At 44.9% G+C, this 17673-nt stretch overlaps 1 protein-coding gene across 1 annotated transcript in view; it reads right to left on the bottom strand.

Moving 5' to 3' along the window:
• SLC22A3 (solute carrier family 22 (organic cation transporter), member 3) overlaps positions 1–16540 on the bottom strand; it is a 32815-nt gene extending 16275 nt beyond the window's left edge. Inside the window, exons 1-3 of the mRNA XM_010142673.1 lie at positions 16127–16540; positions 3869–3972; positions 1781–1935 (exon numbers count right to left, since the gene is read on the bottom strand). Coding sequence (XP_010140975.1) covers positions 1781–1935; positions 3869–3972; positions 16127–16540 — 673 coding nt within the window. The remainder of the gene's footprint in view (positions 1–1780; positions 1936–3868; positions 3973–16126) is intronic.
• Positions 16541–17673: the final 1133 nt, after the last annotated feature.

Genomic DNA, 17673 nt, shown 5'->3' with positions numbered 1-17673 from the left:
GGAATCACTCTTTCCAATAATTTCGTACTTTCTTAGGGCTGCAGTAATACACTGTCCTCCTGGATGCCGTATTGCTGAACCTTTCCCTAAAGTCAGGCAGTCTAATCTGAGCATTGTAAAACATTCCTTTCTGTTAACAGTTGGCCATTTTAAGGAAGCCATGGGTCTGTCATAAAACATTTTTGCTGGTTAGAGCACTTGCAAAAGTTTTAGGAAAATATCTTAGTTTAAAATTAAGCCATATACTTGGATGCAAGGGGAAAAGCAGCTTCTGGCCTTTTCACTGGATCTTGGACCTGAGCTGCTCAGCAGCGTAACTTTGCCCAGAAAACTGATGTGCTTCTGTGATTTAGATGCTGACAGAGTCAGACAGGTGTGCTTGTGTGTACTTCACCACTGTGTGCCTCACGGTCTCGCTGTAACCATTTGCATATGGTTGCAGTTCTGCTCTCACTCCTCTAAATTCCACCAGGAATTTAAAAAAAAAATGCCACAGGCTTCACAGACAAATTTTTGCACTGTGTAATGATGTTATCAGTGTGGTTTGGGTTATCACAGTAGATTACTGAATGGCTGGTTTTCTTTTTAAGTTAATCCGATGTCTCATCTCTAGTAGGATGCTTTCCTCTACAACTTCCTATTTCATGCTCTAGAGAGGAGCTTCCCTATCTGAAGTTGGCAATCATTCAAGATGCTACAACAATGCCCTTTTCTCATGAAAAGTAAGCTTGCTATGCAAGGAGCTTCATCACTGGGCCATGAGTATAACCTATCAAAGGGTATATACCCTTGGTGTTTCAATGCTATTTATAAAAAAGCTTCCCTTCCTTTTCCCTTTTCAGGAAGTAATAATCCTAATATGGACCCTGGTGTCCAGTCTGGCAGTGAAGAAAATCAGTTAAATCCTCTGAGCATTTGTGGAAGGCATTCACACTGCCAAAACTAACCATGTTTCTGTTTGTGTATCCAGTTTATTCGGGGCTTGTTCTGTAGATTTATATCATCCTGGTGATCTTCTATGTAACAAGAAAACCTTTATATATATATATACATATATGTATACACATTCCACTCCTCCCCTCTTAATTATTTATGTCAATCCCTCCCATCAGAGTGCATAGATTAGACAGCCATTAAAGTCCTCCAGTAACATCAACAGAAAGCATTGCATCTCTACTCAGTTTCCTATGGCCAGCTGCTCACAGTGTTACATCATGCTCACAGGCATATTTGAGTACCACAATGACGGGTTCAAAAGGAAATCGTGGACAGTTCTGAAACACATGTCACTCTTATTAGTCTGCCCTCATGCATTACTACTTCTTTGCTCTTCTACATGGGATCCTATGAGGTCAGGCAGGTTATATACACTGCTGCTCATTTCCATCCTATATCCATATTGAATATCAGAAAGAATTTGTGCTTGCTGACAGTCTCAGAGGCCAGTAAATTAGCAGGTAAGAAAACGCTATACTGTTAAGCTGCCAGAAAGGTTCCGAGCACAATCTGGTCAAAGGCCATTTACTGCTTCCCCAAACAGTTCAGGCATGAGTCCAGACTGTGGATGATGCCAACTAACATTTTGCATGCAGGCACTTTGTCTTGGAGGACAAATGCATTAGCTAGGATGGGCTTGTGCTATTAATTGTCTGCTGACCCCAGGGCCAGTGCTTTTTTTCCAAGAAAATATATTATCAAGAGCAGATGCAGCCAGACTCCTTGTCCTCCAAAAGTCCGTGACTTTTTCTAACCAAAAAAGAAAGAAGATAACAACTCTTACCAATGACACAGCAAGTCATCCAGGTTCCCTTGCCAAACATGCCTTGGAGTAAACGGAAGATCAAAAATACAGTAAAGTTTGGTGCAAATGCCACTATGGTACCACATATCCCAACACCGAGACAGGAGAGCAGGTAGATGAGGATTCTGCCGTATCTGTTGAGAAAGGAAAAAATCATGAGAAGACATGAAGTTTTTTTTTTTCCTGGCATCTCATTTTAATGCTAGATCTGAAAGTGCCTTTTTTGAGAGCAGCCTTGTTCCAAAGGGAGGCTGCCTGAAGCTTCATAGTGCTGGCCCTCAGGGTATGATACTCGTTTCCCTGTGGTATCTGTCACTGACTTTATGTTCCTAATGTTAAAACTGGTGATGTCCTCACCCAGCCCCATTTTACTTTAGAAAACATTTTGTCTTTTTGTATCTAAATTATGGCCCATATGTTACACTTCAGAGTTTTGACTGACTTGAAAAAAGGGCAACTTTTGTTGGGGATTTCTGTTTTCGCAAATTAGTCTCCTAATAGTAATTACAGCCAGCTCTGTGAAAGTAATTTCTTCTTTAATTACTTCATGTGATTTTCCATGTTTTGTTTATGTTTAGAACACTTATTTTAATTGTATGCCTAACGTATTCAAGACTCTCATTTTCCAGCAAAAAATGTCATTAATAATAACTGTGCTTATAATTCTAAAAAAACTCCAACAAAACCTCTTTGTAGTTTCATGGCAACTATGTCCTTGGAACACAACTAGAATTTCCATTTTAATCTCTTCTCCATTGTTACTGTTGCTGTTTTAAGAATAAACTGTAAAAACTGACGTAGCTGTTTATCTTACAAAAAAGTATTTGAGAGAACGTTTCTTCATTTTGTTCAAAGGGTTTCATGAGAAGAATTTATACTGGACAATAATCAGGATGTTTTCAACCATGTCCATTTTTTGAGGGGTGTCAAGGAGACAAGAGTCTAATAGTCTGGCTGCAGCACGTTCCCTCACTGCTATCAAAGTAGAACAGTCATAGTTGTACAGTAGTTACATTATACTTAATACACAAGTCCTCCTACACATACTGTTTTATTTAAATAATCACCTGTAGTATCTCTACTCTTACACAGTCTTAAGGTGCTAGTATCAGAACTGCCCAGCCAGGCACTGAGTAGAGATATCTTCTGTTAGCCAATGCTATGTCAACTTTTCCACCTTACTTTTTCCCTTATTACTACATCCTTTGGAAAGGTGAGGTTTTCCTTGAAAGAGCTTTTGTTTGCTAGTTCAAACTTTGTTATCTGAGGTGACATTTCCGGTAATTCTGTAAGTCTTCTTGCCTCCAAAGGAATTATACTTTAAATTATAATTACTACTGTTACAGATACCGAAGAAAAATAAAAGAGGCAGAAAGTATTTTATGAACTGAAGAAATATGCTCTGCCATTGAAATAATTAGTGGTGCTCTCAGTCATAGGTTGACTACTGTTACTTATCAGGAGAGAGCAGAAACCAGGCTCCCTACTCTAAGAGTAAGTTAGAGCTTATGGGAGCTCCCTATTATGGGGCAGGTCAGCTGCTGAAACCTGAGTATCTTGGTATTCATCCAGCTCTAACAGAGTTGAGGACCAGATGAAGAGAGCTATGATCTTGGTTGTAAACATATGAGTCCAGCCTCTGAAATGGAGAAAGTTACCATACTGAGTTCCTTCTCTCTTTCCGCAAGAAGCTGCTTTCTTTATCAATGGTGCCTATCAGATACCCTCCAGTAAACACCAGTCCAGAAAACTCTTCTGAATGCTTCCTTTTCATTTCTGTGTCCTTCTGCCCTTCCTGGGTCCAGATGTGCACAGAAAACATTGGAAACCACAAGAAAAGTCCCTTTAATAGCATTTTTAAGTCCAAACGGGATTAGTAAGTACAATTGTGTGACATTTCCATGCCAAAAGGAAGTGGAGATTACTTTGCCTGGATTTTGCTAACCCAGGCTGACAATGTTATCCAAAGTGAATTAAACCTCCGAAGTGTTGTTGCATGCTTATTGCAAACGATGCAAGTGTTTTCACCTCCAAACAAATCAAAGGACAACACCACTAATACAGTACCTGTCTGCAGCGTAGCCCAGGGTGAAGGCGCCAGCCAGAAACCCCAGATTGAGGACAGCCTGTGAGAGATCCAGCATCCAGGCATTGCTGCACACAAGGTTATACTGTGGGAACAAGGGAGAGGCATAAACACCCCAGGTGGGTCATTGATCATCCTCAGGGCAAAATGTTATTGAAACTGCATAGCACCAGGAGGGAAGGGGAAGTTCAAATATGCTTGTCCAACAGCAAGCTCCAGTGGGCCAGAGAAGTGCAGCCACAGCAAGCACTCTTCAGGCTGTTAGGAAGATGGAGAGAGAGCTTCTCCTTGCCAAAAGGATACTGCATTTCATTATCAGTTGTCCAGATATGGGAAGCAAATCGCCCTTTTGCAAATCAAACACATTGCCAAGGCAAAGCCGTGATTTCGTTTAGTGCAGAATAAGGGTGCACAGCTATAGCCAACAAAAACATCAGCTTATAGAAATGGTGTAATTATTTTTCTTATTGCCTTCTAGATAAAAGCAAAAACATGTGGTCTCAGAGGAAACAGAATACAGGCCTCAGATCAGTTTCAGACACATTGAATATGGTTTCCTTGGTGTAGGTTTCCCAGACATTTCTATTCTTTATACTGCAGTAGCTGTAACTCCCTAACATGACGTTACATCAGTGCATATCTGAAGAATTCATTAACAGAGATGAGGACAGGCGGGAATGAAGGGAAGAGGGAAGTGGGTGAGAGGAAGCAATACAAAGAGGCTAGGAATGAAAACTAAAATGAAGCTAAAAATAAAGTGGTTATCCAGACAGTGTGTCACTGGAAATTACTTTAGAGGTTCTTTGAGAATAAGTAACTACTAACTGCTGCCTGACAAGTTCTGCAGACCTTATGGGAGTCAAGAGGTTTCAATCCATACCTGAAGTCAACCTTAGGAACAATGCAGCTTCAGGAGCAAGGGAAGCCACAGACAACAGTTTCTGCCACCATTTACACTAGAGAGACCCTTTTGGTTTCAGACAAGAGCTATGAGAAATCTTTTCATCACTAACAAGGTGCTGGTTGCTGAAGCACACACAGTGTAGCCTTTGTTCTTACCAGTACATATACCACAACACCAGTTCTCAAACACTGTGCTTGGACAAGATGGCCACAGGGTGGGTTAGAGAGAAGATGAAGAGCCTCTTCTGCCACTCTCAGTTCTCTAAACTCCGAAACTTAGTGCCGCGAGCCCGAGCTCCATCTTAGCCCGTTTGCTTGCTCTAATGCCCAGCAAGCATTGGCTGGGCCTGGGATTTCAGAGGTGTTTATGCAGGAGACACAGAGAGCAATCAGACTTGGATTTCACTGAGCCTGAATCTTGACCCAAAAGTCTAAAGTAATATTCTTAAATGTTTATTTATGTATCTAAATAAGAAACCATTTATTTTAATATTTTGAGCTCCACACAGGTGCCATTCACACTCATTTCTACGGGCTATTCTTCACTTTTTAAACTCCTCAGCCTTGGTTCCAAATGTACTATTAGCACTGTCACTGACAGTAACTACAGCAGAATCATTGCTGTGAGTTATGATGATTTTTCTGGAAGTCCAGGATTTGGGTTTGTTTGTGGCTTTTGGGGTTTGGTGTTTTTTTAAGCTGTAGGTCTGGCTATTTTGTGACTGGGAACTGCAGTTTCTATCTCTCACAATTGTGTAGAAAAACTTAGCTAGTAACCTCATAGCTTCCCAACACACACCCCCTGACTTTAAACAAAGTAATGGTTTTGATGTCAACCCCGTTACTCTGGAGAGTTTGATGGGGCACCTTTCAGCCAAGCCAGGCCATCAGCATCTGGCTTCTACTTCTGTGAATCTTGAGCAGAAGCTGCAGAAACCTCAGTTTTCTCTGAGAGGGATAAAACCTGCTCTCAGCTGTCATCGTCACAGGCTATTGCAATGCTTTCCTAAAACAGCCCGAATGTGGAGCAACACTTCCAGACTCCAAACACAGCTTAACCTCTTGCTTATTGAAACTGTGACAACCCTGACAAATGGTATCAAAAGAGGCAGCTTTGGAAAGCAGGTTTTTTTCACAATAATTGCCATTAAAAGAATATTTTAGAAGGCAATGCTGACGGCAGAGGCTGGGGCTCTCAGAGGAGCATCCGCAGTGCCTATACAGGGCAATACAGATCACCAGAGGTGTAAAAACCAGCTACAAGGAAATATCTACTTCAGAAGTGTGTTGCTGAAGTGTAACAGAGAAGGAAATAATCACATGAAGAGCCAGGCAGGGAGGGCAAGAAGGAAGAGTGGCTCTACATGAGCTCAAGAAGACCTCTCTGATTTAGTCAGAGCTGTTCTCAGCTAGATACCTCACAGGACACATGTCTGGTGCAGATCCCCCAGCCAGAGCCCATGTTGGACATGCTGGCACTGACATGTATGCACCATAGGGACAAGTCTTTCAATTTCCTTGTCTGTCTCACCACATAGTGGCAGTCTTCCTGGCTGGTTTTTGGTCAGACCAGTGCCAATAGGAGAGATCCCATGCCCTGCTGTGTAGGTGACAGCTCCACTGAGAGCTCAGAGACCAATGCTACAGGCTGTTTTCCAGAATATTCTGTTATTTTGTTCTGGTGGCTTATTTATACTGGTGGCTTCAGAGCTGGCTGTGATGCAGTACTGCTTTTCCCAGCCATTTACAGAGATGGAGTGTGACAAGAGGTCAGCTTCAACCTGCATCTCTGCTCCTGCTTTGAACACTTTTAACATGAATGTTCGCACCATTATTTTCTGCTTCCAGCAGATGCTTGTGGAGTGATCCCAGGAGCACCATTCCCAAGAGAGGCTGAGAAGAGCCCTCACGTCTCTCACCTAGCAGTTCCCAGGAATAACAGAGATCTGAGCTTGCAGTCTGCAGAGTGAGCCGCCTCCCACTGAATCTTAAGATTGCTCAGCACCTCACAAGTGGCTTGGCTCCTCGAGAGACCAAAACCTTGGAGGGAAATATCAGAACAATTCATAGATAAGCAGGGAGGGCTTCATACAGGACCACTTTTAAGATCCCTTCACAGAACTGCCGGAGTCAGAGAGCAAATGATCTCTTCTCCCAAGTAAAAAGCGATAGAACAAGAGGAAATGGCCTCAAGTTGCACCAGGGGATGTTTAGATTGGATATTAGGAAAAAAATTATTCACTGAAAGAGCTGTCAAGCATTGGAACAGGCTTCCCAGGGAAGTGATTGAGTCACCATTCCTGGAGGTATTTAAAAGACGTGTGCATGTGATGCTTAGTGACATGGTTTGGCAGTGGACTTGGCTGTGCTAGGTTTATGGTTGGACTCAATGATCATAAAGGTCTTTTCCAACCTAAATAAAGCTGTGATTCTGTTCTATGATTCTTTGTCCTTCGACACTTGCAATTGCTCCTGAAGAAGACGGTTATGAGAGAGGACTCCCTCTGATAAGACAAAACAGCCAAGAGAGAATGGGAGAGCAAGAACATCATTGCCTCACCAGAAACAGCAATAAATTAGCACGAGAACAAAATTTAAAAGTGCATAAATAATAAATCCATTAAAACAATGTCAAAATGAAATTGTGCTCACACAGACATAAAATCCATAGATGAAAACGTTGTAGATCAGTTAGAATCCCATCACCCCTAATTTCAGTTGTCGATTTCAGTTCCTAACACCTATAAACTGCCTTGGGATTACATCTCTCCCCAAGCCAAAACACCAAGCTTCCCAAGACCCAGAGGCTATCCTGGCAGCCTGAGTGATGGCAGAGAAAGTGCTGTCGTCAGCAGTGCCAGGCATACTTCCCACCCTGCTGTGAGAGGGTGCTAGCCCTGCACCCTCAGCGCGCTGCAGAGCCACTGTCCCAGGAAGGGCACCTGCCTCTCGAGGAGCAGAGAGGGAAAGCTGCAAAGGCAACTGAGGAGCTCAGCTCCCCGGGTGGTGGTTGTTGGCTGTGCGGGGAGTGCTGGAGCAATGCCCGGCCAAGAAGCCAGACTGCACAGAGCTGCCAGGAGGGACCAGACCCAGTGCCCGCTGCAGGCACTGGCATTCAGGGTTTATACTTTTAGGTAAACTATTTCTTAAATAGTTTGATTCCTCTTTACTGCAAACGGGCAATGAATAAGCTGTCATGAAAGCAGACAAGAGAATGAACGTGTGCCAGAAAAAGAGGGGAAAGTATCTTTACAGAAGAGGACTCTCATATGAACAACAATTTCAAATTATTTAGGTGTCATCTGAAACTAGCTCTTGACTAACAATAACAGTCAAATATTTTAAATATGCTGGGAAATAGGAAAATTCAGGAAACTTTTAAAAACTATGAGTTCTTTCTGAAGAGATTACTGACAACACACTAACTGTACCGTCCTAAATTAGTCCTGTGCTTTGTTATTTTCTAAAGAATCAAATAACTTCTGGTACAGATAAACATTCTCAGACCTTTTCTGTTTGCTTACTGTAGCACCTAGCGTTTAAGTCAGCATTCTGCTAATGTCTTGCTTTTCATTTGCAAACATAACCTTTAGAGGGGAATGTAACCTTTAAAAGAGACTCCTACGCCCTGCAGAGATCTTTTTTTGATCCAAGCCGCCTGTCAGACCCACTACACCACTACAACTGTGACCTGGTTTGGTTGTGCCTGTTAGTTATCCCCATCTGTCTCAATTTAGCCAGTAGTCCTCCTATACAAAACTCCCCCAAAACATCTCCCATGTCCCCTGGTAGCAAACTTCACAAAAAGGAGAGGAGTAGTGCCTCCCCCCAAATGGTCCTAACCATTTCTAAACGGTCATATGTCTGTCCTTGCATGGGCTGATACTTACACTCCTACCTCCCAGGCTGCTCCTCTGCCCAGGAAGATGCAGTCCATGTTGTGAGGAGCTCACTGACCAGGAGCACTTTCATGCAAATATCCGGTGGTATCAAGGAGCAGAAGAGATATCCCAGTCAGTAACCATGTTGCACTGTGAATAATAGGAGATCCCCTTCCCTGAAAGTACACATTCCTCTCATAACGTACCAAAAAAATCCCAGCATATGGCCTCTATATACCAGAGACTACCCTTCACGTCATCTCACTTGGTATCCAAAACTGGTGACATCGAGAATCAAAAACTCTAGGGCTCTCTATCTGTCTAGACCACAGCTGTCTGACTTTGGTTTTCTTTGTTTTTCTTCCAGAACATTCCAGTTTGGCACCTGCAGGGAAGAAGAGCCATAGCTCGCACTAATTGAAAAAAAGCTGCAGGAAAGATGTGAGACCAGTGGCTTCTTCCTGAGCATCACACAACCCTTGGCAAGCTGGGACCCAGCTGATATTTACTTCCAGAAGCATCACTTCTCCAGCTGCAAAAGCACACCCCTGCTACTGCAAAATTTGAGACATATTCTGAAAAAACATTTGAGAGATGTTGAAGTGATAGGGTATTTGTTGACCTGCTGTGCTGGCTGCAGATAGACCCTCATAAAACCTAGCTTGCTGGCCGCTCATTGCAATCAAGTGGGTGAATTATCTCAGCTGGTCAGCTCCAGCTAAGGACATGCCCACTTCCTCAGCATTGCCCTCCTCCCTGCTAAACCACTCACTGCACAAGTGCGTGCACCCAACACAACTCCACAACTCGCCTCTGCGTTCAGTGCCATGCTCACCTGCCCATTTTCTATCCACCACGTGACAAAAAGCATTGTGTGCATGAACACAGCCTCCTTCCATTTAGGGAGCCGACTAAAAAATGTTGCACTGTCCAAATTGATAAACAATCCATAACTGCATTCCTTCGCTCTTAGCCTTGGCAATCAGCTGCCATCCTGAGCAGAAGTCAGGTGCTTCCAATAGAGAGACAGCAGGAGCCAGCTCCTTCAGGACATCCCCCTCTATAGTGTCCTTTACAGGCCGGGGAAAATGAGTCTCTTCCACCCTGACACCCTTGAGGTACAGGCAGCCATACGCTACTGCTTGGAAATACATCTCTGTGATGATCGTCTTCCTACCCACCAGAGGCTTGAACATCAGTGTGAAATCCCAGTGCAGATTTACAGTAGCTGTTGTGTGGCTTGAAAGAACTCTGTTGGTCCACTTGGCTGATCTCTAAAGCAGCAGCAAACCACCTGAATAAGAGCTCCGTAAGAGCTCCCTGGGAGACGGAAGATGTTTTGCACTGGTAGCCTGTAGTTCGTCAGTGGAGTAATCTCTATAGAAAGGAGTGGGAACTGGCTGAGATGGGAACAGAAGAAATGCTCTTATATGACTTACGACTGGGAAACACAGGGGCTGTACCAAATTCTCATTTATTCATAGCTGTCAGAAGGCAAATATTTTCCCTTTTAGTTTGACAAGCAGACTAACCACAGACTTGTAATTCGTGGTACTTGAGAGGTCTTTATGCACAAAGGAAGTCCCAAACACCTATCTCTGCAGAAATGCATTGCTTTAAACAACAACATGTCATTAAAAGCTCCTTAAAATGCATCAACTTTGAGTAGGAGTTTGGAAGCATTTTACTGCCCATTACAATTCAAAAATGATGGATGTTGCTCTTCGGTCAATAAAGAGATCTACAGTGATTCCTCAGCCCAATTACAACAGCATATTGAGAGCCACCCCACCCCCCCTACTTCTTAGTGGTGGCCAAATGGTGGCTGGTTTACCCTTCCACTCCCAGTGACAAATGGTTTAGGGAAATACTCATCATTTAAGGAAACCTTGGGGAGATACAGACTGTTGCTGGGCAGATCTTCTCCATCCCTCATGTCCTCTGGACTGAAAAATGGCTACGCTTACTGCAACAAAACAGGCTGCAAGCACATGCAGTGGAAAGAGAGAAAATACCTTTTTTTCGCTTTCTTGCAAAGCTTCTGTCAGAGTGCTAAGTGACTAAGCAAGGACACTGTCCTTCTCCATGTTTCAAGCTGAGCACTTACCAGGACAAGTGAAGCCACCCTTCACCCTGCTCTGAGGGTGCTGCTGCTCAAGGCCAGAGGAACAGCTCCACTTTGAAAGTTTTGGAGGTTTCTCTTCCGGGCATGGCCCATGGTCCCAGATGGTACCTTTTCATCCCAGCCACTCAGATCACCAGGACTCACTGAGCCTCCTAGGACAGAGGACCTGTGCTACCCTTCTTTCTTCTTATGTCTATCCATGCCAAAACAAGAGGAAAGGACAGAAACTTACCATCTCCTAAAGAGGGGGAAAACAGCAGCTGTCCTAAAAACAGTAAGAAGAACCAAGGCCTGAATCCTCGGCTAGTTCCAGGTGGCTCAATGGCCGTGACAGAAATGTAGCTCCACTTGTGTAACCTGTGCCAGGAACTGCTCCAGCTACTCTCACACCTGGAAAGTTTAGTTGGAGCTTCATAAGAAATTCAGCAATTGCTGCTCCCTCTGCTCCTCTGTCTGCATTTTTTCCCTTTCCCTCCACTACTTATTAATCCCACGTGATGGTGGAAATAAGACAGGGTACTGCCATGCCAGTGACAATAAACACACCAGAACAACACTTGGGAGTGAATTGTGTTGTTTATTGCCTTTGAGGAGGAAAGCAAAAGGACCAGCTGTGCTTACCCTACCTTGATCTTGTCTGCCCTGTTGTCTCCTGCTCCAAGGGACAGTCAATGTTGCGAGACAAACACTATTGCTTTGCTTACAGTTTTCTCTGCAAATGCTGTCTGACTTATTTCCTGGGACAGCTGGCAAGCAAAGGGGTAAGAAGATTTATTCCCAGCAGGTGCAATAGGATGTGTTCAGATGATCGTTTGTCCACCTCAGACCTCACACTTCAACAATAAATTATTGCCAGATCTCAAAATGACATCATCTACAGCGTAAAGGCTTGCTGCAGACAGGGCATCTTGGAATCAGTCCCTTCTCCTGAACTCCTGCCAACAAAGGCTGCTGATAAGCCTAAAATACGCCAGCTGTGCTGTAGCTGCTGCTGACCATATAGCCTTCCCTCTTCCTCTCATCCACCACCACAGGCCGTTTGACCCTTCAACCTGTGGTTGTAATCTATGCATATGCCTCTAGGAGCCATCACGGCCAAAACTGTCTGAATAGCATGGCTATTGCTTTGCAGACTGTCACGAGCCACCCTTTCACAGAGTGCTAGACTTTCTCCACTAGCATGAAAGTATATAGTGCCAAAGTCCAGCAGGATCAAAGGTCAGTGACTCAGTTTTCAGCACCGTTTCCAGGGAAATTAGATTTATTGACTTTCCTGTGTCCTAGGTACGTGTCCCTCACAAAGGTCACCCATCAGGAGATGGCAGGGAACACACTTCCTACTTCAAGGGTTATGAAGCACAGTGGGGGGAGGAAGGGGGGGTGGGGGGTGCAGAGCTAGGCATCTTCCAGACCCCAGGCCAGAGAATGAAGCTGCAGCACCCCCAATCCTCCACAGCCCCCTAGCACCCCTCCTCTTCCTCCTCCTTCATCCACTGCACAGAAGCACAGTCCTTTCCAGCCCTCCTCTCCCTGTGAGAGGTGTGGCTGTCACCAGCCTTCCCTCCTGAGCAATGCCAGCCACCTGCCATGACCAGCATCATGTCAGATGGCATAGCTGGCAGGAGCCAGCAATGGATTTAGCTTGATAATTATTCCTTCAGCCACCTTCTCCAAGCAAAATCTGAGAAGCCTCTGGGTTCCCATCCCACAGCTGACGCACACAGCTTCGTCTTTCAGTTTCACAGAGCTGTGTGAGACCCGCTCAATTAAAAGAGCACAGAGTGCACTGGGCCAAGGTCCTCTGCACAGATCCACCACCTGCGACACAATTGCGTCGGAGGGGTCACTGCCAAATTTTACACATACCAGAGGACTTTGTTGATATCTTGATACCTTTTCATCATCCCAGATCCAGTTTGCTCAACTCTAATTCAGGCACCGTGGTGCTGGGCTGTGTGTTCAGCACCAGTGGACAACTCCTCTTCTGATCTGGATTGCCCTCACAGAAAAGCCTGACCTAAATCGATGGAGCACAGAGATGCTTAGGCATGCAGAAGTAGGGACCTCCCCTCAGAGCTCATTACATGTCAAAAGGTTTTAAAAGGGAACCTTCAGCAGTGGTCTGTCACCTGTCACTACACCGAGACAACTGGCTTTGTCATATTTTGCTCCTGTGATGATTTCTTAGTAGATTTTGCTCTTCTCCCCAAATGTTGAAGGAGAAAAGTCTTGGTATGTTCTCCCAGCACTCTGCTGTATCCCATCACTGAGTCTCAGGAGTTCCAACAGATGATGTGTCATTAGGTACTGCTTACAAAGCAGAGGGCACTTTTTATCAATGCACATTCCCCCCTTTTCCTCTGCTTCCGTCTGCTGATGCTACTGTGAACACCTTTGCAGAAGTTAGATAGAAGATAGATATCCAAGATGATATCAAAGATGATATCCAAGATGAGACAGGCCAGAGAGCAGCATGTCCAGTCATGCACAAATCAAAGCAACGAAGTCAGATACTTCATTTCACATTCATTTCACAGCTCCTCATAAATCAGACCCTCCTGCTGTATGATTTACTTCTTTAGGGTGCTCAGAACTGATTCTGAGCAGTAGCCTGTGCTTTGGCTGCCAAATCTGCTCTGTAATATGACATCTTTTCCCAACTAAGGCTTTACATGCCTGCATTTAACCTCTGCCTCCCCTGCCATGCTGCAAATCTACACCAAATCTGCATTTGCCATAGGCCTGGAAGAACTCCTTCAGTATCCTGACCTTTTTTTTCTCCTTTTTTCTTTTTGCCCCTGAACATATGTCCTTGAAATTGTCATGTAACTCATCTTTTTAACTTTGTCTCCCTGGCCACTTCCACTGTTGATTCAGCCAGACATCAAGTGCCACAAATCTTAAGATATTGAAAGAAACAGAAACATTTGCTTCACACAAAGACATCTTTGGTGAGCCAATTAAACAGAGCACAAATCTTCTTCAATGAAGTTATGATTTGCTACAGCTTTAGCTGAGCAGAAAGAGACTGAATTAATGCCAGGATTTAAATTGTCTTTGCTGGATGTTAGTTCGCATTAATAAGGTATCAAGCTCTTTGCATTAATGAGATATCAAGTTCCTTTTAATTGCTGATCTCAAAGCAATTGAGACAGGTCGTGTGTGCCACAAGCTTCCTTTTTGGATGAAGAAACCAAGCCTCTTGGGTTGTGATTTATTCAGCAAATGTTGCAAAACTGAGAACAGAATGCAAGTGCCACAGGTCACAGCCCAGCACCCTCTGGCCAAGGTGCAACTAGCCAGCAAGAGTCTTTCTAGGAGCCACAACAATCTTGACGATGGGACCTGCTGCCCTGGCAGAGGGAACAGACAGTCCCAGCCTGTTGCTCCTGTTATTCCCTGGTTTTCCCAATGTGCACCTTTGGGAACAGGGGTGGGGAGCACTTCCCCAAGAGTCCCTTCATCTCTCCTCCCTCCCCTGGCCCTGGAGGGTCTCACCAGGAGAAGAGAGGAGGAAGGTAGAGACGGACTTGATGTCTGCCAGAGGACATTGAACCTTTCACTCCCATTTATTACTGCAACACAAACACTGGTTTAATTTTCTCTTAGCTGCACCCAGTGGACCAGCGCTGCAAGAAAATCACACTGACTTTGCTAGATACACAAACTGCTGCCAGAAGTGGGCTCTGCGCACTATCTTATGGACACAATTTACGCCTTCACCTACATCAAAGCTGAAGGGCAAAAAAAGGAACAACAAAAGAAAAGGAATCTCTATTGTTGTTTTTTTCAAGGTCTGAGACAACACCTAGCACAGACTGCCCTGGTAAAAGACAAGATGACCTACCCACCGCAGTCCCCCAGCAGAGGTAACTCAGAGGCAGCAGCATAACCTTCCCACCACGACCAACTCCCATGGTTTACTCTGGAGCCAGGCTGCAGCTCTCAGGCAGCATTTGTCCTCCTGCCCACCCAGACTGTCTGCCACTGCCAGCACATGCAGCGATACTTCAATTCCAGGGACCAAAGTTTGACACCAGCTACCTGCATGTCGCTTGCAGCCCTCCAACCAGCCTTGGTTTTGGCAATCGCACACAAAAGCCAGTTATGTACCTTTGCTCTAGGGCCAGTCAGGTGCTCTAATTTATCTTCTCCTGAGCACAGATCCTGGCTAAAGCTGCTCAGGTCAGATGCAGTGCTCAGGACACAAAGCTGCTGCTCTGAAGAGCCTGAAGCCCGCAAGCAGATCCAGCAGTCCCAGATGGATGGAGGAAGGATGGTGAATTGAAAGGTCAGGATAGACACCACTTTTCAGTTCAGTGTTCGCACAGAGCTTTGCCTGCTGTGCCCTGCTCCGTGTTACAGAGGACACAACCCCAGTGCAAGCAGCCAGTTAAAAACCACAGCAGGAGGTTCATGAGAGAGGCAGGAGGCAGAGCCCGCATCTGTGCTGACACATTTTGCAGTGCACCTTGACGATTTCCATGCCAACCCATCTAAGCATACTTCATATTTCTCATCACTGCATTGGCGACAGTTACTGTCAAGATGACTTTAAAATACACAGTCCTAGTGTGCAGACTGTGTTCTGGAGCCAGACCACAGCACATCCACGGCATGATTACAAATTACACAGAAGATCTCCTAGGAAATCATCTTAAATGGCCTTTTGCAGCCTCATTAAAAAGCCACAACATTTGCAGTGCTTACTACTAGTAGTAACAGTCTGCAGTTCTGTGACATTTCAGGAAAATCTGAATGGTAGCTTTGGGAAAAAATGCGTGCTTGGGTTTTTTTCTTTGGTAAACGTAATAATTTCTGCTAGCTCCTGTTAGACCTCAGAAGAGCAGTCTGTCACCAGTGGCTTTTATTACCTGCAGACTTAAATGTTCAGTACTGGAAATATAGAGAACAGGTAAGATACAGTGATCCAAATCGGCAAGAGGTATCAGTCAGATACACTTGGGGTTTACACCACCAAAATTGCTGGCCCAAAACTGAGCGTGAGAAACCTCAGCTGCAAGGACTTAACCATTGTTTTCATCTGACATTCCTTCTGCGACAGAGCAATCTCTGTGTGGGGAGTTTGGCTTTGCAAGGGCTGCTTGCCTTTGGAGAGCCACCCTTCAGATCAGCTCACATTTCCCTAAAAAGTTTGACGCTGCCACTTGATAATACTCATTGTCTCGATTTGCTTGTGACTCAGAAAGAAACGAAACCAGAAAGGAAAACCAGCCACCAAAGCAATGACCATTGCAGCAGCAATCCAATTTTACTGCCACAGTCCCACACTGGGAAGCCGCTGATTAGAGGATGGGGATTTTCCTTACCTCACTGACGATGGATGAGCGGGGCTGGTTATACACCCAGTTATCGTGACATGCGGTGAGTGGCAAGTTGTTCACGCTGCGATTGCCGTAGTGGGCGAACGGGCTGGTGCAGCTGACAGAGGTGTCCCACATGACATCCAGCCTCTCACACTCCCCACTGGAGGACCTGTTCCCCAGGTGCAGGGGCAGCACCGTGAAGTTTAGTTCCTCTTCCAGTGTCCAGCCACATCGTTCACTTAATTCAGCTGCCCCAGGGATCCTGCACCAGTAGCTGTCTGGTGCCTGCCCAAGGAAAACCACACTGGCAAACAGGGAAGAAAAAGTTATGCCTGTCTGGCAAAGGAGGAAGAAGACCCTCTTTTGAAATCTTCCAAATTCCCCAGCTTCCTTCAGCACCTCATCAAAAGATGGCATTATGTGAGGCGGTCTGTCCACTTGCAGCAGTCGAAGAGGTGGCAGAGTTTGCTTTCACACAGTTTTTCGCAATGACTGCTGGCACTTCCTACAAACGTGACAGCCTCGCCTCGCCTCGCTCCTCTCTTCTCATGTGCACACTCACACACACACGCTCACACAGAGACACGCGGGAGGGCAATGCTGCTGGTAGCATGAGGGAGCCGGAATGGGGCAAAGCTGCAGGCAGGCATGCAAGTGCGCGCCCGAGCACACACGCGGAGACTCTGGGCATGTCAAGTGGTATGGGGCTTACCCACAGCTGGGGAGGAGAGCGACTTAAAGTGCACAAACATATTGTGGGAGAGGAGGGGCGTGCATTTCCTATTCATCCCAAATGTTAAACAGATTATGTAATAAACCCAGTTAACTCCTTTGAGGCGGGTGTGCCGCAAATGCCAGCTCCCAGTGCGGCTGCAATCAATTAATAGGTGCAAGGATAAACCAGAGAGTTAAACGGGAAAGAGCACAGAAACTGTCACAAAGAGCAACAGAGAGTGATGCAGCCTCTCTGTGGGACAGCAGGGGAAGGATGTTGTTTCAAAAAGAGCTATAAAGTCTTTCTTTTGGCAAATAGAAATTAAATACTGCAGCAATGTTTAATTAGTTCTCCAAAGTGCTACTTCACCATCTGTACAGATTTAAATTGCAAGAGTCTTTCTTTTCTGTAGTGTAAATAAAGAGAGGCTCACAAACTGCACCAGTCCAAAATCCAGGATTGTTTTTTGAAGATGGATCTACCAAGGCTGTTCAAAAAAGCTTTTACATGACCTTGTTAATTTTAACTTTGCAAAGTTTTTCAAACATTTAAAAGATAAATTATCAGTATTTCTTGCTCAAAAATAAATGGAAAACAAGCTATTTCACTTTTCTGTTCAGTTGTTTGTTTGAGTGGGGGAAGAAGAGAAGCAAGATCCAGGACCAGGGTGCACTTTATGTGCACATGAGCACATTTTGTACAGAACTCCCTGAATCAAATCGGATGTGCAATGGCAGGTGTTTTGCGCTTTGTTCAGGATCATGAGGTTTTTTTTCTCTTGGAAGAAGGACCACAGGACAGCCCCTATGAAAGATGTCTCCTGCAATCCTTTATT

Source organism: Buceros rhinoceros, unplaced genomic scaffold (genome assembly GCF_000710305.1).
Source record: "Buceros rhinoceros silvestris isolate BGI_N320 unplaced genomic scaffold, ASM71030v1 scaffold1739, whole genome shotgun sequence".
Lineage (NCBI taxonomy): Eukaryota > Metazoa > Chordata > Aves > Bucerotiformes > Bucerotidae > Buceros > Buceros rhinoceros.
Note: the sequence above shows the minus strand (reverse complement) of the source record. Positions and strands in the feature narration are given on the sequence as shown.